Here is a 22,594-nt window from a genome sequence, read left to right on the forward strand (position 1 = left end):
GATCTACGAGCTCGGATTGAGACATTCGTTCATACGGTCGCGATTCGCCGGGAACGATAATCCTGAAACATTCCGACGCCGAGGGGTTCTCGCGTACGTCATGTACCTTCGCGCAGAAAGATGAGCACACCTGTGCTGGACGAACCACGCCGGAGACGACGCTCGGTTCCGTGGAAATTGTTTTCCGGAAGGATATTCCCAAAAAAAAACTAATGATGTCGAGAGTCTGATCCCTGAGAGGAGTTCTGCATCTCATGCAAGTCAGGAATTTCCGGCGCATGATCCGTTCGGATTCTTCGAGTGGAAGGAGGACACGCGAAAATCGTATTGAAAAATATCTCACGCTTTATTCGGAATGCTTGCTTCACCATGTTTGTTCAAAATGGTCCGTCGATCAGTACGCGGGTCCCGATGTCGCTGACGAAAATTGCTTTGCAGATCCGGCCTTGATAAAAATATATTTAGGTACATCTATAACGATGGCTCGTGGACGCGATAACCTCGTCAGGGAGACTTCTGGCGACCGGGCCAACGGATTCGACATCTCCGGTACCGAGCTCTGCTTCTGAATACCGGTCCCTGCGCCGGCTCCCCGTTGGCGTACCTCTTGAGCAGAAGAGTGATCAAAACATTCGACAGGAACATGAGAATGTCCTCCGTTCTGGAGCCGATAGATGGTCACTTCAAAGGGTTGCGCTTTCGGGCGGCCCACGCACTGATCGCGCTTTCTGTTACCGGTTGACGAACGAAGCAAATGCCATTATACAAGATGCCATGAAAACTGCAACATGTTTCCCCAACAGCAGATGCTCGCGTCCTGGAACGAAACTTTGGGTCAAGGAGATTGTGTGCCGGCGTTGCAGCATCGCTTCTATGAAAGCTCGAAGGAATTGGAGACCGCCGTATAAACTGAATATAAACTGGACATTATGACGTGGATTCATCTTCGCTTCGGGCTCTGTGCAACATAGGAAATAACAGACGGGGTAAGGTACATACATGAGATGCGACTCGAGCCGTATATAGCTCGATGAAGATAGCCAGTCAGGTCGAAATTAATGTTTGGTCCGAAGTCCCGCAACAAACAAAGACAAGCACGATGTAGCGGGAAAGATAGCAGAGACAGATAATAACAAGAGCGAACTTGGGTGAACTAGTATCTGTCTATTGTCTTCGTTCGGAGCTCTAGACGGTTTGCGTTGCCCGCAAAGCAGTCGCTCCGCCTGTGGGAGGAATACAAGGACGTACCCAGAGCAAACGAGCTGGCCAGAGGAGCACTCCGAGGATTAAGAACAACAACTTTCTCTCTAGCCGTCCACAGGCGGCGTCCCCTCTTGTCCACGGTCTCTATCCGAAGTCGGATCTTTTCAAGTTGCCGATATCGAGCTGTGCGGATTTTCACTCTTGGTTCCGTCGAGGTTATGTTCAATAGCAGGCGTCCCTGATCTGGAAAAAGTTTAACTCCGTTCCCGCGACTCTTCAAAGAATTCCTGCATCTAATACCAGACGTCATATGGATAACCGCGGCTGTTCAATACGGAAGCGGAGCTCTTTGAAGTCTCCTTTCAGAACCGTACTATCGGCGCCGAGCATTTCCCATTCACGGAGAATGCCAAACGAAATGAGAGGAAATCACGCGCTCCTTACCGTCTTGGAGCTGGATCACGAAAAATACGTCGGGTATGTTATTCTCGAGAGCCGTCGCGCAAGTCACGATTAATTGCTCGCCTGACTCGAACTCTTCGCTCCACGATACCGCACAGCCGTCCCCTTCATCCGACTGACTATCGAAGGCTCTCGCGGCGAGGTCTCTCGCAACATACGAATATGCGCACGGATCGGTCTGCATTCCTATAGAGTTCCGAGCTCGACATTCCAGTCGGAAGCCTGCTGACGAGGACGATGCGAACTGTTCCTGAGGGATCTCTATGAGTGAGACCGTTGCGTTGAGAGATGAGATTCGTTTCTGAATATTGAGCCTTTCGCCGGCATTGTCAAACATATCCCATTCGAACTCCGCGGGTTCTTCTGAGCTCACTTGACAGACAAAGCTCATGAGAGACATGTCCAAGCTTTCGCGACTTATGACCGGCTCTATTGAGACGCATCGGGGTCGGTCTGCATTAGGACAATGACGGACGTTAGGTCGCATTCTGTGCGAAGAAAATCCCTAAATCTCGAACCGTTTCGAATTTCGGACACGTTACGCTTTTTTTTCTCTCCAACCACGGTCGAAAGTCCCGGAAAACGACGGCGTAGGAAGTCGGGGAACTGGCGGACTTACATTTCACTTTCAGCTGCGTCAAGCCGCTGCTGGAGTTGCCGAGAATGTTCGCCACTGAGCAAGAATAGGCTCCGGAATCCGATGATTTAGCACCTTTCAAGATGAGATGCGGACCCGTGGTCATGGGAACCAAATATTCCGGCATGAGCTTCCTGTTGTGGTACCTTCGGATAGAATCGCGGAAAAGTTAATCAGATAGGCCCCGTTCCCCCCCCCCTCGGAAGAGGCGACAAGACATGATTTGATCCGTAGAGCGATTAACCAAAGTCCGGACCCTCAGCGTCCGGCTCTCAAGCCCATTTCTGGGGCTCGAAGATCATGAACTAAAGCGTTCCGCCTCGAAGTTAGAGAAGCGCGGGGGCGAACATCGCATAATTCAATTTGGAACGAACTGAGGTTCTGCTCCGCTGGCTGCTCCGCGTCCGTAGCGGTGTTTTGTGAATCTCACAGGGTGCCTCCGAGTTGTGAATAAGCGACGAGCACCACTCTGTTTAGCATCGGCCCACAGGCACGAGAAAGAAGTTTTATATCCAAGACTTTTGATCAGAACTCCGCGCCTCATCAAACACCTACGAGCGAACAAGCGAGCGAGAGAGCAAGTTCCGGTCTAGCCCTCAGAGATATGTTGTACACGGAGCCCTCATCATATATAATTAAAGAAAAGATTCCAGCACGCGCTGCTTCGAGTCGAACGCTTACCACAGGACGGTGTGAGGTTCCGGATTAGCCTTGAACTCGCACTCGAGGTATACATCATCACCTTCACTCACGGCGAGACTCTCGTAGCCCAGGATGCTGAGGCGAACTTCTGGCGAATCTGTGAGCGGAATCATGAATTATTCTTCGACCCACGATGGCATAACTCCTACAGGCGCGAACCTCCCAGCTGACTGACTGAGCGGAGTCCCGCAAGCAAGTAGGTTTATTGGGAGCCGCAGTCGCCCGCACTGATTTTCCTTGAGCATGCCTTGCCCGCCTGGATCGTGTGATCAAACATGCTCCGCTCGGAAAAGGAGATAGTATCCATGATGGGAGGCCTTTTCAGAACCCATCGTCTTGCCGAAAAAAATCGGAAATTGATGAAACATATAGATATGCCAATTCAATGAGGGCCTCCCTGATGGGGGACCGTTTCCAAGCGGGAATAGTGTGGGTAGGCGAATGAACATATTCCTGAATGATAGCGCATCTCATCACACCCCCATGACGGCTTTGATGAGTAGCTTCGGTCGCCCCGTCCCTTCCGCCGGATGAGAGCATTCTGGGATGCAAGAGACTATGTATGTGTTCCCTCCGAGGCGAGAAAAGATATAGAACGCATGGAATCGCCCTCGAGATCCGCTCCAAGCCCCCGGCGCTGACCACCGGCTCCGGAACGATGCCGGTGAGACTGTCGATTCGAACTTCTGAATCCGCTCCCGTCGACAGTCAGTCAAGCAGGGCCTTCTCGCGCGTCCCGGTGATTCTCTGAAGCTCTGAACAGTCGGACGTCCTACTCACGGTAGATGTTGAGTCTCGTGGATGCGACTCGCACGTACGCCGACACCGTGGGGTGTCGAGCGACGCATTCGAGCTGCTTGCCTTGGTATTCCCTGCGAGCGGTTAGCATCAAGACGCTTGATGTTTGCGTGTCACCGTCGTCATAGAAAAACGGCTCCAGAAGTTGACCGTCGATAAGCCACGAGAGGATCGCTGGAGGTCAGGAACCGTACGCCTTGCAATGGAACTCGCCGGTAGAGTTTTCGGTGATGCCAATCTGATCCCGGGGAACGCTATTCAACTCGATACGCTCGGTGGGAACTGCAGGAAGATCAAGGACTTATCAGGATGATGATCCCGCGCACGTTCCTCGAGTGAAGCGCCGTTTCCGATACTCACGATTCATTGCGATTGTGACCGATACTCTGGATACCATCGACTCGATCGGAACTTGCTGAACTATACACGTGATATTCCTGTTCAGATCTTCTCTCCGCAGAAAACGTAGAACGGCTGTGCTTCTTATCCATCCCTCGTCTCCGGGAGTCATGTCTGACTTTTCCCGTTTCTCGGTCATCATCAGTTCGCCGTAGTCCCATCGTATCGTCGGCGCAGGTATCCCTTGCCGGACTCGACAAGTGAGCCGAAGACTTTCGTTTATATTCAAAGGTCCAATCTTGCCTTCAATACGCTGGCCAGCTGCGTCGATTATCTCGGGATCACCAGACGGCACTAGGTGAAAGATTGAGAACTTTGTGGATGCTGGACAGCTTAGACGAGAAAGCAGGCTGGCAAGCAATCCCAAAGTGTCTATCCATCGCGAGCAACATCGATGGATATGTTTCGCCGGGGGAGGACGATGGGCTCTTCAGCGGCTAAATATAGATTGCCACTTACCTGTGACAGTGAAATCGATGCTGTGATCTACTCGGGTTCCGTCAACGTGTCGCACCGAACAAATGTATAGATCGCTGTCGGCCGTGTCTATTCGCGCAATTTTCAGGAGTGCAGGCTGCCTGCCGAGGGAGAAGAAGCTTCGCCCCGTCCATTCATCGTGGGTTATGTGGTTCGGGGAGTCGAAAACGCCCCGACTCAGGCTGCGGCTTCCGTCCAGCCGGTAGATGACCATGTTCTGCAATTTCACGGGCCTGTTGAAGCAACTCGCCGTATTCCCCCATTTCTCCTCGTGGACGACGGGGAATTAGGGGGCGAGGTCGACACTCGTATTCGTCCAAATGACAGCGATCGATACCGGAAAATTGGATTGGTGGGAAGGGTTCTGGCCGTGAGCGAGATTCCTTTTACGCGCATTGGAAAAAAAGATTCAGAAGGGAGCTCACTTTTGAAAGTCTGCTCCACACGACTTCTTCGATGACTGACGCCTCGTAGAATCTCAAATCGCATGGAAGTGAAGCTTGTCCGTCGTCGATTGTTGCATAGACGTGATCTGTTCTGCCTGTCACTGAAAATACGATTACATCCCCGTTACAATCTGCTATTATCCTCCTCGGGGGACTTAGGGACTGCTGTTAGGGTCTGACGCTCCTGGGTCTCTTCCCGCTCCAGGTCACCCCGGCGGTGTCGTACCCGTAGGTTCCCATCGGCGGAGAAGATCATTTTCTCTGCGTGGACTGATATGAAGCTGCGAGCTCCATCGATTCCGAAATTTTCCTCGGGCCGCTCTATCCTGAGTTTGCCCGTAGGACACGGTGCTCTCCGATGCGTTTTCAGAACATCTGCCACGCCGTATGAAACGCCAGTATCCGAATAACAGCGCACCTGCCTCCGGTGCGACGGACGATAGAGGGTGGAAACGCATCATGCTTTCGAAAATAGGTGACCATACCTGAATCGAGAGTCACTGCGATCCATTATTTATGGGGCCAGGCGGACCCGGAAGAAGTATTTTGATCGAGCGAGGTGCGTCCCCGATTATTATCTGAATACCCCAGGTTGACGGCTCGGCGTCGCTCTATTCCTGCTCGTACTTGTCGCGTATGTGATGCAGTATCTCGGAATCGTTGGTCCGAATTCACGCGGGGGCCGGAGGATGTTGATCTGATTTCATCCGAGACCTCACGATAGGTCGGATGCAGGCTCACGGAAAATTCTCTAAAACCCCAACACACGTCAGACGCACAGCTGCCGGAATCGCCGGTCCAAGTATTCCTCCGTCAGGTCGGAGACGAAGTTATGCAAGCAGTGAGTTTTCCCGTATTCACCACCGCCGCGTCGAAAGCACCGATACCGGGCTGGCAGAGGAGCCAGTACGCTCGACTCGTTTGTGTGGAGGGAGTCCCTCCTGCTTTTGTCGTTATTAGGAGAGAGCTGCGGGCTCGCGTCACAACAAGACTCGAATTGCAAAACACGCTCCCCCGTCGAGATCCAGAGATCGTGGACGAAGCTAGGGACGAAAAATCACTCAGGGGGCACAGAAGGGCGCCACGTTCGACACATCCGGAGTTATGCAGTCTTCCCTCGATTTTTTCCTTCTCGAAGGAACCCCGACGATCTCACCGGACCTCCGACAGCATCAAGTCCCCGCAGCAATTTACCTTCGATCCAGAGCGTTCTTTGTCAGGATCTACTTCAAGCAGCGGCGGCTTGGCTAATGGTTCCTCAAAAGGTGTCGTAATGGACCCTCTGCCACGCATCCAATAATGATATTAAACCCACCGACCTCAGCGCGGTTGCGGCAAAGGTCCCGGGGGACCGTCTCAAAAATTGGTTTCACATCAGAGGTCGCTTGGGATATTCTGCGATCGGCCTCTCACGAGATTCCAGTAATTCTCATCAAATGTCTTCCAGATTCTTGAGGCAGTCGGCAGATGAACGTGAACACGAAGCCTACCGAGCCTCGAGTGATACCAGGGATCCCATTGTCACTCCCAACTGGTCCACGAACGGAGTAAAAATCGGAATATACAGCTATTGGGCTTCCCATGGACTCCTATAGGAATCCGAACTCGATGGTGAGCTCTTCTGAACGCAGGCCGACTGCCGCAACGAGATCTCCCGGGGCGAATCGTCTGAGTCGACGCGGGAATCGACGTGTCGCTCTGTATCTCAGGATTTTTTCCAGCTCTAAATCTCTGAGCCTATCCGATGAGCTGCCCGAGAACATCCGACGTGGAGCAGAGTTGACGTGGCGTGCATGTTCAAGACGGGACGTGAGCGCATCAAACGTTTCGGAAGGCGGAATTCTCTATTCTCCTCTCCTGTTCCTGCTTCGGAGCGCACGTCAATATCCGTCAGCTTTCACAAATAGAAACATATCATAAGCATCGGTCGACGGAGAGTCCGCAGCACTGGCGTCTGCTCAAACGCTGACCATTGCCGCGGGGATCGTTTCCCAATGGCAGGAACGCGGTATATTCGACCGGTATCGGCTCCCCGACGCAATCGGAGCTCGCTCTGAAGGTATATCAGGCGAGGATATACTTCGAGATTCACGATTACTGTGCTCGATTATCGCCTCGTTTTCTCGACGGAAGGCAGTGTTCTGAAGCACAAGTACTTACCTATCCTTCGAGGAAGGCATTTCGAGCATCTCGGTGCACTGAGGCTCCCGCTCCGCGCAAAAAAACGCTCAGACTCCGTCAGACGTCGCGAATCCTCTGGGTCAGAGCATTCAACCTTCCTCAAAGTTTCAGAATAATTCATCCTTTATCATCTCCCACGAGGATTTTCGCCGTGCTCTTATTTTCTCATCATAAAGACGTGGGAGCACATTCTGAGAGAGAGAGATACTCATCGAACTCAAGGTGATACGAGCGCGAGAGGGGGTCGACGGTCGACTCCTAACAAGATCCGCTTAAAAGCGAGGGCCAGATGTGAAAGTCGACCTAAATTCCGGCTTTGTTCATAGGCTCAGTGACGAAGCTGTGTCAGATGCAAGGAGATCTCTGATTTCCCTCCCGGGGTCGATGGGGAACCGGGTCACGCAAGGCTGATGGAGAGGAATCTCTCAAGAAATCGGGATAATCAAGTCGATAATGCGTGGGCCTCACCAAGACAAGATTCACATTCCCAGAGAGCGGTCAACATCCACAGGAGTCACTAAAAAATTATTCCGGTTGAGTGGACCTTCGATTAGCTCAGACAGGGGAGCGACTTCGCTTAGGCCCATGACTCGGACGCACAGAGTGCAATTTAGCTCAGAGAACTCTTTGTGGTGAATATACTTCCGCGCTAACAGACCACCCTGGTTGCCAGGGTAACACTTCGAGGGAGCCCTCGCTTCGAAGATTCCCATCTCTCTATTTATCTTCTTTCGGACTTCGAGGGAAATTCTCGAGAAGTGAGGAGGTTATGAGTTGTTTGAGATTCGAATTCGGTAACCTTTCTCAATTATTGCCTCCGCGGCGATACGAGTTCTTTTGTCAACTTCAGGGGACAAGAAAGAAGACCAGAAAATTAATCACGTTTCCTGGTTTTCTGGCGGTGACGAGTTGTCGAGGCAACTGTGGGTCGCGCACCTCAAAAGACATGAAGACAAATTCTCCGTTGGTCCACGATTCCCCATCTACTGCCCCGGCGGGGCTGGTGAGAACTCAAGTTTTTTGGAACAACATGAAGCCTGGCTTCGCTGTTTCCGATTATGCTCCCCCGTTGAGAGTGAATCACGCCCGCAATTCAATTCAGCGAGAGAGGCAGCGGAACGGGGGAAAAATGTGGTTCGGAGCAGCCCTGATCGAGAGGGAGTGAGGATGGAGTCGATCATCGTGAGGCACAGTTGGAAAAGCGACCGCGGGGCTCTTCTGGATTGAGTATTTCTGCTCCAATCAAGCCCCGGCAGCTTCCGCGGAATCTCGACGCAGCCGATAACAGTTCTATGAGTTTAAAAGAGAATCCAATAATCCCCGCGAATTCATTCTCCGCATGGTTCGCGAATGAGACTACCTGGACCCCATTGTTTTCTCAAATTTTATTCCGAGGGTTTCCAGTTGAATAGCGCTGCAAACGGGCGTCTGGATAGGAGCACTTCTTCTCTCGGATCGACAGGAACCGCTCGCCGACCGTCCGAGCGAAGTATCACCATGGCTCTCCAGATTCGTGCGTTCGAGTCATGAATTCTTCCTCGGTACTCCGAGTGCTCAATAAACAGAGAAGGTTGTTCCAGTTTAATCTTTATTCAAGCCCCTCCCCCTCCTGGGAAAAGTCCGGAAAGCCATGAGGTCCGCTGACGTGCCACTCTAATACTTAGCTCGGGCCTGAGCTCAGTTCATTGAGGCCATGCCCTCGACATACTCGATAGGACATGGCCCTGAGGTGCTCCACACAGATCTCCAAAGCTCGAGACCAGAGCACATTTATAATGTCTCCGAGTCCTGATCATCGTTCATGTGTTAACCATCGATTGGATCGGGAGACTGAAGCAGAGGAAAATATGTGGAAAAAACGCGCAGTTGTTCTGGGATATTCATGGATTGAATTTGACGCAGGTTCGTTCCTAGCCCCCCCATTAGTCAAGTTTTTTGTGTCTCCAAAGCCCATAATTAGCGTGGCAGGAGATGACGTGGTTTAACGTGACTCTGCGGACCTCTAAGAGCCCGAAGTCACTGTCAGTAACTCTGCGACGTTTCGGGCTCCTACCGGAGAGGACGCTTACGGAATCCGTAAGATGATCCTCGTCTCAAGCGACGACGTGACGTCAGAGTTACGTCGGCTCACTGGAGGCACGGGACCTCGGCACTAACAACAAGGATGATTAAGCGTTTCGCTCGTCAACGCTTCATTCTGGCTTCCGCCGATTCGAATACGCAGAATCCTGCTGATCGCTCCTGGAATCTGGAGACTCCAGGGCGCGGTGTCGGGGCCATCATCACGATACCGCTCATTTCGTGCGCCCTTGTTGTCGGCTCCACGGAGAGATTGCCCTCATTGAGATTCTCCGGGATTTCCGAAAAACTAAGCCAACCTCCCTCCCCCATGATGAGTGGGAAACACTTCATACGGAAAATCAATCACCGAGATACGCACGGGGACGCAACGGCAAGCTGAAGATTGGGTTGAAGCGTTACCAGGCGACCTGAGTGATCTGTTCAGCCCCAGATAATTTTATCCGCGCCTCTGTGCAGCCGTCAATCAACGTTGGCTAGACTCTGCGTCACCCGCAACAACTTCGTACCTACCTCCCGACGAAGCCCGTCCTCTGGAGAAACAGCGGGACGGCACAGACCAAGGAAAAACAATTCGGTTTAGACATCAGACATTCCGCCGGAGAGAAAGGAGGATGAGCGATCGCAGACAGCGAGCTCGGCCTATGACTCGCGACGTAGAATTTCCTCGAAGCGTCTCAGTGTAGAGTCTCCTTGATGTCGATCTCGAATAATTCAATACGCGGTCCGAATGAGATTTGCAGGAACGCCTTCGACGTCGTCATGTCGACAGCGCCGACAACCATGAGCGATCGAGGACGGATAGGAACGAATTCGCGGAGCAAGCACGGCGGCCGAACACGCATATGTATCCGTGATGAGAAAACACGGAACCTACGGGAGCCATCTGCGCCCCCTCTGAGAATCTCCAAGTAGAATAGTTTCGTCGATACAACGCGATTGATTCAGATCGGAGCGGGGGGGGGGCAACAATCCGCCGGCTCTCAATATTCGCTCGAGCTGTGTATGAGAGCGTCCTGTTCATTCAAAAGACGTTGACCGGAGGAACGTCGATGGGAGGGAAGGGAATAGGAATCAGGGCAATGAGAGGATGCGACTCGGGAATCCCTCTCTTAGAACTATGCGAGCTCGCTGAGAGTCTCATCCACGTCGCAGGAATCATCGATAGTTTTTGCAGGAGGTGAAGATCCCGCTGTTCCAGGATAGCTACTCGATTCGATTCCTGCGCTCCGTCGCGGTGGCGAATATCATATTCACAAGAGTGACAACTAAGAATAGAAATTCGAGAACTTTATCGAGAGGAAACGACTCTGGCAGACCTCGACAATGAGAGCTTAGCCGCGATGTCACCAGCTGGGCGGGATCAGGAGGAATGAGAATCCCGAGTGGGATTGGTCACGATTTCGCGAGCTCCAAGCTTCGGAGTAGCTATCCGGTTCAACGAGGACGTAGAAATCGGCGAGTTCCATTCAGCGCTTGGTTTTCCACCGAGTATCTATATTCGCTCAGTAGTTTGTAGGTATCTCTTGGGAGCAAGTCGCGAGCCATTGTCGGCGATCGCGTGGAATAAGTGAAACGGGATCCCCGCGAAGGCTCAGGCTGCAATGTCCATGCTCCTCCCATCCCGCTGGGATGGGGGAAGAATGGATGATGCAACTGACTGAGACTGGTTTCCAATATGGAGAGAGCGTCATCTTCGGGGAAAACGTATGTCGAAACTGTTCGGCTGGCGTCCCTCGACCGGTGACCTCCCGATTCCACTCCGAGTACCGCGGTCTCTTGCGACTGGCAACTCTGGAACGCTGAAGATCTTCTTTCGGATCATTTTTATCAGTTCAGTTTCTGGGAAACCAAGTTCTCGGGATCATCAATCACAAGTTCTCGGATCGCTCAGAGGGAAACAGGAGCATCGAACATCGACCGCAGCTAATCATGGGTGGAGCTATGAGTAAAGGTGCTAATTCTCAAACGATGAGTTTGACACACGAGGACTGGCGACGCAGGCGATTCGAAGTTCGCTCCGATCACTCACTCTGTCGATTAGAGCGAATTCGTCATCAGGACCATTCTCGATCGGGAACTCTGCGATAATTATTATTAGAGGAAGCGCATTGGCTACCGACGTTGTAGGAAATATCTTGATATCTCAAGTTTTTGAAAGACGAATCAGGTCTCGAGCCACAGAGAATTCGAATTTGATGTTCGTCGCTTGACAAGAGAAGGGCTCCCATTTCGTGTCCGTCACTCACGGCAGGTTGCCGCTTGATAAGAGTGGGGAAGCTCCGCCGCAGGAGCATTTACGGCTCTGGATGCCGCGTCGCTGCGGGAACACTCCACGGAAGCGCATGAAGTCTTCACGTCTGCGTGCATGTTTGTGAGTTTAGTGGACGCTCGCGCGTGACTGACGAAGAGCACGAAATATTCAAGCGTGAGCGTTTTCGCGTCTTTCGTTAGCGCGAGTAAGTATGTTCGTGCCTGTATATACATTCCGGTCGTAAATGTTGTCACTAAACGGTCATGTTCCTACGTAACTACTTGGCAGTAAAGATGCGAGAGATAAGATAAAACCCCGTGCGGAGCACAACACGCTAAAAGAAATCACAGGGTGCACTGCAAATCAACTCAGAGAACATTTTGACATCCGCCGCAATCTCTTCCCGCACGGTTCACGAAGATGAACGATGGATGTACCTCGGCATGAGTGACACGCTGAGGGGTCGGCTGCATCTGGCACGTTGATGCCCCGAGTTCGTCCCGAGGTTCGCACTCACGAGCGAGCCACCCATCGAATGTGGAAAAGCTCGGTCGTCCCCCTTCCGCCGCTTGTGGATGCTCCCGAGTCAAGTTTCCCGAATTGCGGACTCTGGTTTTTCCTGTTTCCGAATAGCCGAGTAGCAATGGAGCGGAAGAATGTTCCGAATCCCTGATCACGCTGAGGACAGCTGGAGAATAGGTTTTCGGAGTTTCTCATGAATTCACAAATCTTGTGGATTGAGTAATCATCCCGATGCCCCAGGAGCTCCGAGGCCGGCACATCGATCTCAATGAGGCGTAATCACGGAATAGGGGGACAGATCGCACGGACGCATGAGACAGCTTCCGACCGGTCCTACTCGAAGGATGAGCGTCGATGCCAGGAGACAGAGGGTCGGCTGATGTATTGTCGGGTCGTTCTTTCGCCGACGATGATATCTCGAGGAAGAGCGTACTCAGGTGTGTGCATCATTCAGCGTCGAGCGAGCGTCTAATTCTCGTCCACCGTTGCAGGCACCATAGAGCTCGCGTCTTGCCACCTGTGACTGCTCCAAATGCTCGTCGGGAGATACCTTTCCGCACTTGTGCGACTCAGCTCCGGCAAGCTCCGTTTCGTTCACGATTTTCCGCTCGAAATCCGTCGTCACCGTGTCTGAAGACGGGACAGGCTCACAGAGTTCGCGATTGAGTCGAACCGCTCCGGTCACCTTGTGGGGGTTGTTCATGCGTTCGTTACTCTTCCCCCGGGTTGACTCATCTGTCTACAGACACTTGAGATGTCCGAGAGGGGCCTGAACCCATAGCACTGAGTTTCGAAATTTTCAATAAATAGCGTCGTTCCGCTCGACCGACACACGACCGTCCCTCAAAACAGCCTTCCCTTCCTTGAAAAGTCCTCTTCTCAAACCTCCTCTGCCGCCTTGCCAAGCTCATTGACTCCAAGGAAGTACTTTGTTTCGTTCCCTTCAATTCAATGATGTCTCTTGCCCTCTGAAGACTGAAGGTACGAGGACACACTCCGCCTGCAGCCTTCTCAGACCTCTGGGGGCACATTATGCAACTTGTGTTATTAGTTATGAGATGATACGCTCAAAAGGGTGTTGCCTGATCCAAAAACTGGAAAAAAAATCTTAACACGACCGTCAAACAGCTCCTTGTTCTCGACGACTCCGACGAGGGAGCGCTGTAGCACCTCTTGCAGTTCTGCGCGACATCGAGTCCTCACAGGACATCTCGCCCCTCGTCGAGTCCTAATTAAAATTGAGAACTGTCCTGGCGGGACTCAGAGCTGAAGTCGCCGAAAAATAACCGGCACCTTCAACATCGCGCCAAGTCGGTCAGTCTCCACGGGCTCCAGGGGAATCTTTCTCCCCACGCGCCTCGTCCCCGGACACACAGACTGCCCGCCGGGGATCAGAACGGGACTTCGCTTCCCCTTGAGATGGTTCTCATCGAAAACTATGACAGGCCCAGATAAAGAACTTAAACACTTATAATTTTGACCCTCTCTCGGAAGAATCGAGTGGGTTGCCGAGATCACGCGAATGGCATTTCTATTTGAATCAGTTCTGAATGCCATCGCGATCTTCGTGAATCTTGTTCGAGCGCTCATTCAGGAGCCAATCCAGCGATCGGAGATGCATCTTGAAACACGCTCTCTCCGCTGGGGGCTTCCGGATCTCTTTGAAGTCTCGATCGATTTTTCTCACACAGTTCGAATCATTTCATCAGTCGCGCACAAATTCTTCTTGGGGACACAATGGAGCAGTTGATTTCCCTCTCGCATGCGGGAGATTTATTATCATAGAGAGCGTATTCGACACGTGCCAATCATGAGCGTACTCATCGCCCCGAGAGATTTCCCATGGGGAATTGGCGGAAGATTCCAGAACGCTTGCCCTGGGAATGGTCGGTAGACTGAACTTCAATCGCACCGATTGTCAGGACGGAGTACTGAACTTCTCCTTTCCTATGGAGTCGGCGGAGCGGGATCAGGATCAGTCCGAGAAGCAGAGGGAGGAGGAAGAGACGTTGGGCATCAGACATGCCCCATCGGAAGGAGAGCGACTGTCTACGAGGTTTGCTCGGCTCGAGGATCGCGATCCGTTCCAAGGAATCGACTGGGTTCCGTTCCAGGGAAAGCATGCTCTGTCAACCATAATCAATCACCGATGCAGCTACCCTTAGGCTTCAAGTCCGTCGAGAAAAAATCGAGCATATGCGCGACTACCGACTTTGCCTAATTACGCGGCGCGCCAACGGTGTCGCACATCAGCTCGTCAAGTAGTCGGTCCCTCAACGAATGAATGCAGCCGACGGACAAAAGGAGGAATAACCGCTCCGGATACGAAATCGGAAACTCCCCATGTTTCCCGCTTCGTCTTCACAGAATTAAGTTCGGAGACTTCCGGTATCCAGCCCAATCGAAGCTAATCGTCTGGCAAAACAGAACACCGAACAAAGTCCGAATCGTTCATAAGGGGTTGAAACAATGCTCTTCCACGCCACCTGAGCTCTGAAAGGAGCTTGACAAAGTTTCACTCTGGAACTTCGGAGTAGAGGAGCATGCTTCCCAGCGAGGACGGACGGGGTCGTATTTCACTCGGAACGTTCATTCGCGACGATTCGCGGAGCGACGCTGGCCTGAAGGACCCATTGAATTGAACGGCTTGAAGGGATTCCTTCAAGAGCGCAAAGAATACGCTCGGGGGAGGGTACGATTCACTGACAATTGAGTGAAGGTATTGCCCTCCGATATCGACCGAAGGACAAATTGGGACCGAGCGTAGTTCTAAGAGTAGAAATGGTGTGACTTCAAACCGCTCCTATTGTAATAAAACAATCCCGTTGATCCCTGCGCCCTGATTGCTCCCGCTGCCCCCCCCCTTTACCGTAGGACGATGGAGAGTAATCCTTTGGGAGCCGAATAAAACGTGCAATATCAACTTACCAGTTACTTGTTTCGGACTGGCTAAACCGGCGAGATCAGCCAATATGGCTAGGAGCAGGGACGTGAGTTTTTTGTGCGGCATGCTCAACTCGACGCTGACCACCGTCTGAGACTCAGTTCACAGAGAATTTATCCAAGTGACAAAGTCAGAGGAGCACCTTTTGTGAAGCTTGAAGGGTAAACTTTTTTGAATAGCGACACATCATGCCGAAAAGTGGCCCACGGATATCCTCTTGAATAAGCGGGCTTTTTATACGACTCACACGAGACCCACAACTAGTACCTCCTCAATAGGAATCTAGCGGTTTTTTCAAGCCCGTCAGGACGGTAGGCCCAACTTCTGGGAAAGGGTCGGTGGAGAGTCGCAGATGGAGAAGAGTCCCGCAACGTCACGCAAACCGGCCACCACTAACTCTACGGCCAGTTAGCGAGGCCACTCGTTTTAACTCTTCGGGCCAGATTCCCTGCCGTCCTTTTACCATGATGAGGGGAAATAGCACGAGTCTGCCCGAGAGGTCCTCTTTTGCCGCTTGGTGGCCCCCTTCCCGCACATCCACCACCCGGTCTCTTCTTCATTCGGCGGGCGGCAGCGACGGAGTTGACGCAAGAGGGACGTCCTGATTACGGAGCTACTGCATGGCGAACTAACGGGTGGTCGTTAGTCATACGACTATTTCGTCAGACGGTTTCTCTTCCTCGACGTCCCCGGTTTCGCTTTCTGGTCGCTTCCAACGCATGATAAAATTCCCTTCCGATATCAGAAAAAGGAACTAGAGTTAAAACCTGCTCCCCGAATGAGAATCGGGACTCCGGGAATCAGCTCTGATCTTGAACAAGCTATCTGGGCTTCTACTCCGAATCGGAGCTCCTGACAGAGTCCAGCACTCGCTTGCCGCTCCTTCCTTTGGTCCTCGTCGCACTTCAAAAACATACGAATACTAACAACATTGGAATTTCCTCGGGATTATGTCCTGGGAGGAATGCACATGCTTAAAACGCGGAGGACCATGGAAGGATTACCCCCTATACGAGCACGCAGCCGAGAAGATTCTCGACTCGACCTAGACGTGATACTGTGATATTGCTCATCAGTTAGCTACTAGTCAAACACCCCGGGACGGGGGTTTGAAGGGTAACCAATATCAATATATTTCCCGGGAACAATCAGCAAATTGTTGCCACGTGTACCTTGAATTCCATTCCAGAACCCTCTCACAGGCATTGTCATCGCCGTGCACGAGGATCACAGCTCGGGTCCGGAGCTTCGACAAATAATCCCGCTACTTGCTTCTAGCCTCTTTAGTTCGTATCGGATTCTAATCATCTGATCGCATTTACCTCTCGGTGAGACGGGGAGATCTCATCCGTCTTGATAGAAAGTACTCGAATCTTCGGATTTTCCTCTACGCGCAGCAACGGCTCATGGCCTGTTGGAAGGGGATTCCAGTCAGACCCATCCCTTAGCTTCTATCCTTTTCTCCCGAGATTCCCCGGACTCGCGTTGTCCCATCTCGCGGGGCTTCCTGTGGGGGAGTCGCGAGATCTCTGCCTCAAGGAATCATTTCTCGTCGATCGATATGTTCTTCCTCCCCATTCATTCCGCTCCCTGTTCGGCTCCACGGTCCCTAACTCACAAGCTTCCCAAACTCAGGTATCGGGACAGGTACGGGGGCTGAGGAATGCTTCGACAGCACCGAACGTCCCGCGCGAAACACTTACTCTAATGTCGGGCGGAAAACAGCATTTCCAGTCGGCGGAGAGTCTCCCTCTATACTCGATGATCCTGAACTATGTACAAGGAAATCACGGAAGCTCCTCCCGACGACTTCTCATGATATCTCACCACACGTTCTAGAATTTGAGTTTTGTTTTGTTATTGCCGGCATTGAGTCGTACCTCCTGACGAGGATATTGAGCGGATGTTCCCAAGTACGGCACGTAAGGAACTCCCAACATGAGCATAGGGAAGACGTTCACTTTTCCCTCTCAGGAGATGTCCATCCTCCTGCCGATGACTTCCCTCAAATTCCGTCCATGGGAAGCATTAGTGCTTGTGCATTCCCTGCTCATGAGAACCATGTTCTCTACAGAGAGGCTTTCCGGGAAACAAAATGTTTCCAAAGCTGCTCCATCAGAGTCCTGCACTTTGGCCGCAAAGACGACGACCATGATGATGGCGGCGGAGACGACGACAACAAGAGCCGCCCGCCGTCGACCAACGACTGACGAGTGGGGCGGACCGCTGGAAGATAAATACGGGAGAGGAAGAAAGCAGCACTGGAAGACAGAAAAGAACCATCTTTAGGCCATTCCGCGACAAGCGGGCTAGCTTTTTAGGAGCAAGCTTCCATCTGCGGCTAAGCGTCTTTTCCATTGCCTTATTCTTCTTCCTTTTGCTCGCCTCATCCCCCGGCACTTGTGTTAGCTTCGCTTGACTTGCTCTGCTTTGTCTTGTATCGGCTTCCCTAGGCACGGCTGGGTTTGTCGGGAACTTAAGTACTGGTCTTTGTCCTCTGCGTCAATCGATGAGAGCCGCGCCAAAGGTAGATAATTCAACTGTCATGCTTTCTCGAGTTGTCGTTTATGGGCCTTCCTTTTCTGTGGTCGGAATCCTGACAACAGAACAGAAAAAGGCTTTTTGAAACAGATGGAAGTCATGACAGTTCATCTTCGTGATGATTCCCCCTTATCCACAGCTCCATCGGACTTTCGGGTTGTTCATCGTATGGGAGAATAATAGAGCTCGCCACGCGACTTCCAGGAAGGACGATAAGGGACGAGCCATTCCGCTGATCTATGGTAGGGTGTGAAACCAATGTCGACGCCTGCATTATCAAATCAATGCAGTCCCTCGCATCTATTTATTCGGAAACTTCATGTTCTCCCCTGGCTATATTCTCAGTGTGGTTCGCTAAAAGATGGCCCATGCCCAATTGTATGAGAGGGGATCGCTGATCGACATCTTTTTCCAATCGAACGCCGGATCGGAACTGGAAAGAGTATCTAAGATCCTGGCAAAGACTTCGAACGGGGGACACGGAAATGACGTGCTCGGAAACCTTCGACTGCCACGTTGGTGGCTCGTAGACTCATAGCTCGAGGGAGTACTCTTCTTGGACTTGAAGAAGCGAATTCTACCTGAAAATATAGATTCACCAGCGTTCGGCGCGCCCTCCGGGCGCACCTAACGCTGGATCGGTGCGCTGCTGGCGCAAGCATTACCACCGATAACTTAGTTTTAAGCATCGTCTGAAACCGGAACTCAGGCCATTCGCTATCCAAATATCCGGAAAAATGAGCGATGTCCTTCCGAAAAGCTGGCGGGAGGCGATTGCTCTTCACGGAAAGCTTATTTGGTTGAAATAATACTTCTCTCTTGTCAGATCCCGCTGCTGTTTCCCCCCTCATTCAGCCGAATGCTGAGTCAATGAGCAGGATAATACGAAATGATGTCGAGTTCCGACTGTCTTAGAGCATGAAACGATCGAAGCGGATGCGGCTCCGAAAGGCCCGAGCACTGTGACCTAGAGGAGCTATCGTACCCATGAAAGATTGCTTTCCGTCTGATTTCGTCGCCTCTTCTGAGGATGTTATTTTGTCTCATCAGCGAATCTCATCGATTTTTCAAAATCTCAAACGGCCAGGATCGAGACCCAATTGCTTGAATCGCAAGGCGTAGACGTTCCTCCACAGTCCCGATGAGTCTCCTCCACGTAGCATCGAAGCAGAACGGCCCGCCTGAGTTTCTGCGTGATGCGGAAAAGAAAAAAGGAAAAGCGGGTACTTTATCGGGGGGCGCTTAGCGGAGGGAAGGTGGTATTTGGAGTGAATAAGATATATCCGTATGCTCGAATGGGACGCTCCCTCGCTGCGCAAAGTCATGGATTTCTGAAAATAACTACAGCAATACAGACAGACAAGACGACACATAGCCTCGGTGTTCTGTGCGCGGGAGAGGAATCACGGACATCAGCGGTCTCGACGCCGACGCGCCACATGGAATGACTTTGAAGCACGGGCAGCGACCGCGTCACAGCGCGACGGCTATAGATCGAGCAGATCCTCTCCGGAGACTACATACTGATTCCGGGATGAAGTTCGAGCTTGAGATAGGCTTTTGAGCGCAAGGGGGAGGCGCATGAATTGAGTGTCACTACGATTTCTCCCTTCTGCCGGAAAACAGATAGAGTAATGAATTCGAGTAAAGGAGCAAGAAGAAATGCTTCCCAGAACGAACCACTGTTGAGCCACGGCGAGCGGCTCAATTGCTCGCTCGCCGGATGCGATTCTATCCAAGGCCCGAGCGAGTTTGTCGTGTGATTACGACGGAAAGCGTGATACCGATTCGCAATGAATGAGTACGACAGCAAAGAGCATGAACACATGAATTAGCATGAGAAAAATGATGCGATGATTTCGCCGGCCTGAACGAATTTGTCGTGAGTAATCAACAGTTATTGTTCTTAGGAATATCTGATATGGAGATTCCCTTTGTCCAATGTATGCCTCTCTGGTATCTGAATAATAGCACGACGCATCAGCATGCACAACTGTGCTTACAGTTTGGAATCTTAATTCACGGGTCGATTCGCAGGCGAATTGAAGCAACGCCTTCGGCTTATCTTGGACATGGCGAATTCAATGAGGAGACCTCTGAGCCTCGTGAAGAAACTCCACAGATCACGAAAAAACACTGCTTAGGTCTCTCGTACTTGTCGCTGAATCTCTCGAAGAATGTAGGCAAACCGCGCGTGAGTCCCAAAGTTCTTTTTGTCGAAGATGTTCACAACGGAAAACTCTGATTGGAGTTCAAAAAGATATATGGATGCAGAGTCGGATTCTCCCATCGCTCCCATGGAGCAGGAAAAATGGTTGCACAGTAATGAAACAGGTGAAATATATGGGCATCGCTTGTCAGATACGCTGAAGAATTATAGAAGAAATTTCGGAAAGCATTACGTTCGATCTCGTCGCTCTCGATTCTCCTCTGAAAACCCCGATAATCAAACTTGATAATTTTCCGGAAAAACTCGAGAACGATGCGATTGATCGAGTGGAAAAGTACTCCTTACGCTAGCGGGAATGATTCGGCATCGAGTCAAAGTAACTTGAAGTCTTTTGACAGACAAATAACCCCGATATTTGGTACAATGACGGACCGACATTACTGCTTTATTCTATAGGGGGAGGGGGATATGGATATGGATAAGGATATACCGGAAATCGGGAGGAATTCTCTAGGAGGGGCATCGGGGCCTCCTACTCTCAACCCCTTCGGCCACTAGGCACCAGGGCTTGGCTTCTGTCCTATTCACCGCGAGCGATACCTTCAGAAGGGGCATCGGATCTTCGTGAATTCCGCTTCGACATGGAAGGCGGGAACGATTCGAGTCGCGTCTTTTCGCTAACTTTCTTGGAAGGGGTGGAAAAACATTGTACATTGCTCTGATCCGAATGATCAAGCTCGATCGCCCCTACATCACACTGTTTGACCCTACCGTTCGAACCCTCGCGGTTTTGAACCCACCAGAGGAATTCGATTCCTTGGTCAGAACTTTTTCCCCGCGCAACTCACATTGGAAATCGAATTTTCCGAGCGAACAAAAATTCTGAGCATTCGATAGATCCGAAGAGTTCAATATGAATGCCATCGAGATCTATCACGTGGTAGAGGTCCCGGGAAGAGGGAATCTCGTCTAAAGCAGCGATCCTGTCTTCCCTCGTTGAAATGACAGGTGGTGAAGGATATATCTGAACATACTAACCACAGGACCGAAGCGCGATCGATTTTGGAACTCTGCTCCTTAACCCGGAGCCAGAAGCCACATACGTGCTGCGATGCCTCGCCCCGATCTTGTTTTCGCTCAAACAGGGCAGAGTTCCGGGAAAAATCTCACAACGTTCATATTTTGCAATATCAGCGACTTTCGATTGATACTTCCGACACACCTGCAGCGCTGATTCAACATTTGCTTGGCTGGCTGCTGCTCCAGCTGCCTCTACACTTTGTGTGAATGCGTGTAAACTCGTCTTTGCACGACGTGTTTCGCCTTTGTCTCTTCCGCCTCGGCAAATCTAGACGCGATAAGGCTCGTTCTTCCCGGTCATGGCGGGGTCCCGACGTCGCCCTGCGATCTCGTCCGCCTCGTGGATCTCAAGTCCTGACACTGGAGTCCCTAGCCCCGTTCCGGACCGCCGCCGCATGAGACTTTTGAGCGTCTGTATTATGCCTTATCTTGAATTCGTGCTCTTTTCCCGGGCTCGTCCGCTGCCCTTACAGTTTTGAGTTAGTTTAATGTTTTCTGGTGGTTGTCATTTCCGCCGTTGGCGGAAAAGAAACTCCACGAGTGAAAGTTCTCGCAAGAGCCTCAGTGTCAGGGGAGTTTTCTGCTGGGAATTCAGTCTTTAATGAAGGACCGAGCGCGACTGAAGCCTCGGAATCATCTCTGATCGTCCGGAGAAGAGCTCCTCAATTGGAAAATGATGAATTCCATCTCGCCCCCAATCGGAATGATCCGAGAATCTGCCCTGATTTTCATCCCGGGAAAGCCGCTTGCCAGGACGACCATTCCAGGCACACTGTTAGCTGAGGTGAGAAACACGCCGAAACTCGATGGATTGTTTATAGTCTTCCCCGGTGTTAGCGTGGAGTGCGGATCCGTAATCCGAATCCGAAAGATTCGATGTTTGGATGTCACCGCTGCGGAGCTCGAGTCCTGATGCTGGTAGCTCGGTGAGGCAAGTTCTCCTTGACAAAAAGGCATCGCAACGGATGAACTCCTCCGCGACTTGCGCTGCTCTTCTCGGTTGGAAAAGATCCTCACATCGGCATTCAGGCTGTCGGGGCCTACGGGGCGCATCTTGGCTACGTTTGTGACGTTCCATTTCGAGGGCTTTGCGGAAATCAGCTCCTCAAGGTTCGTATCGAAACAATGTCTCCTCAGTAAGCGCTCCCGAAGCGTGTCCTGCCCAGGCTCGCGCGCTTCTTGTTGAGCTCCCTTGCCGAGAGCTTCCTCCGAGAATCCCGGTCATGGCCTTCCCGGCCACCCCGATTGACTCTTATCAAAAAGAGAGGGACAAAATCGAGCATTCGCCGCGTAGACGACACTTTGGTCTGACGTTTTGACTCAGCGTTGCCCCGCATATGAAAGCGAAAAAATCGACTTGCGGCGACAGTGACCACCGGCAAACAACTCCACCTCCACACCACGCCGCGATCTTTCTTAATCAGGCGAGGCTTCCCTATTCAGAAGGAGTCGACCCCTTGGCGGAGAGCATCGTCTATTTGGACGACCGAGTCCCTCAGCTGAGTAAGCTCTTTCCTCAGTCGCTTCTTTCGACGAATGCCACCAGTCGGCAGATCGAGACGGACCGAATGTTGTCACCAGTTCGAAAGATATTTATCGTCAGTAATTTCCTCTGAGTAAGTGAACGCGAGAGCACTCCACCGGAGAGATCATTATATCAGACGGCGGAGAGTGTCGCTACCAACTCCGCCTTCAGTGA

At 51.7% G+C, this 22,594-nt stretch overlaps 1 protein-coding gene across 1 annotated transcript; it reads right to left on the bottom strand.

Moving 5' to 3' along the window:
* Positions 1-731: 731 nt before the first annotated feature.
* On the bottom strand, positions 732-15,170 carry LOC100908515 (limbic system-associated membrane protein). Its single transcript, XM_029111764.1, has 8 exons — positions 15,089-15,170; positions 5,104-5,225; positions 4,661-4,895; positions 2,984-3,101; positions 2,285-2,448; positions 1,648-2,118; positions 1,249-1,446; positions 732-817 (listed from the first exon to the last, which is right to left on the bottom strand). The coding sequence occupies exons 1-8, from the start codon at positions 15,168-15,170 to the stop codon at positions 732-734; spliced, it is 1,476 nt and encodes a 491-aa protein (XP_028967597.1).
* Positions 15,171-22,594: the final 7,424 nt, after the last annotated feature.

Source organism: Galendromus occidentalis, unplaced genomic scaffold (assembly GCF_000255335.2).
Source record: "Galendromus occidentalis unplaced genomic scaffold, Mocc_1.1 scf7180000077466, whole genome shotgun sequence".
Classification (NCBI taxonomy): domain Eukaryota; kingdom Metazoa; phylum Arthropoda; class Arachnida; order Mesostigmata; family Phytoseiidae; genus Galendromus; species Galendromus occidentalis.

What these genes read in the sequence shown, in the direction of transcription:
- LOC100908515 (XM_029111764.1), bottom strand. Translation starts at nt 15,170, where the DNA reads ATGCCGCACAAAAAACTCACGTCCCTGCTCCTAGCCATATTGGCTGAT. An exon ending in CATCGATTTCACTGTCACAG is followed by an intron (nt 3,102 to 4,660) that starts GTAAGTGGCAAT and finishes TTCCGCTCACAG; the next exon opens with ATTCGCCAGAAGTTCGCCTC. An exon ending in GAACCTCACACCGTCCTGTG is followed by an intron (nt 2,449 to 2,983) that starts GTAAGCGTTCGA and finishes TTCTATCCGAAG; the next exon opens with GTACCACAACAGGAAGCTCA.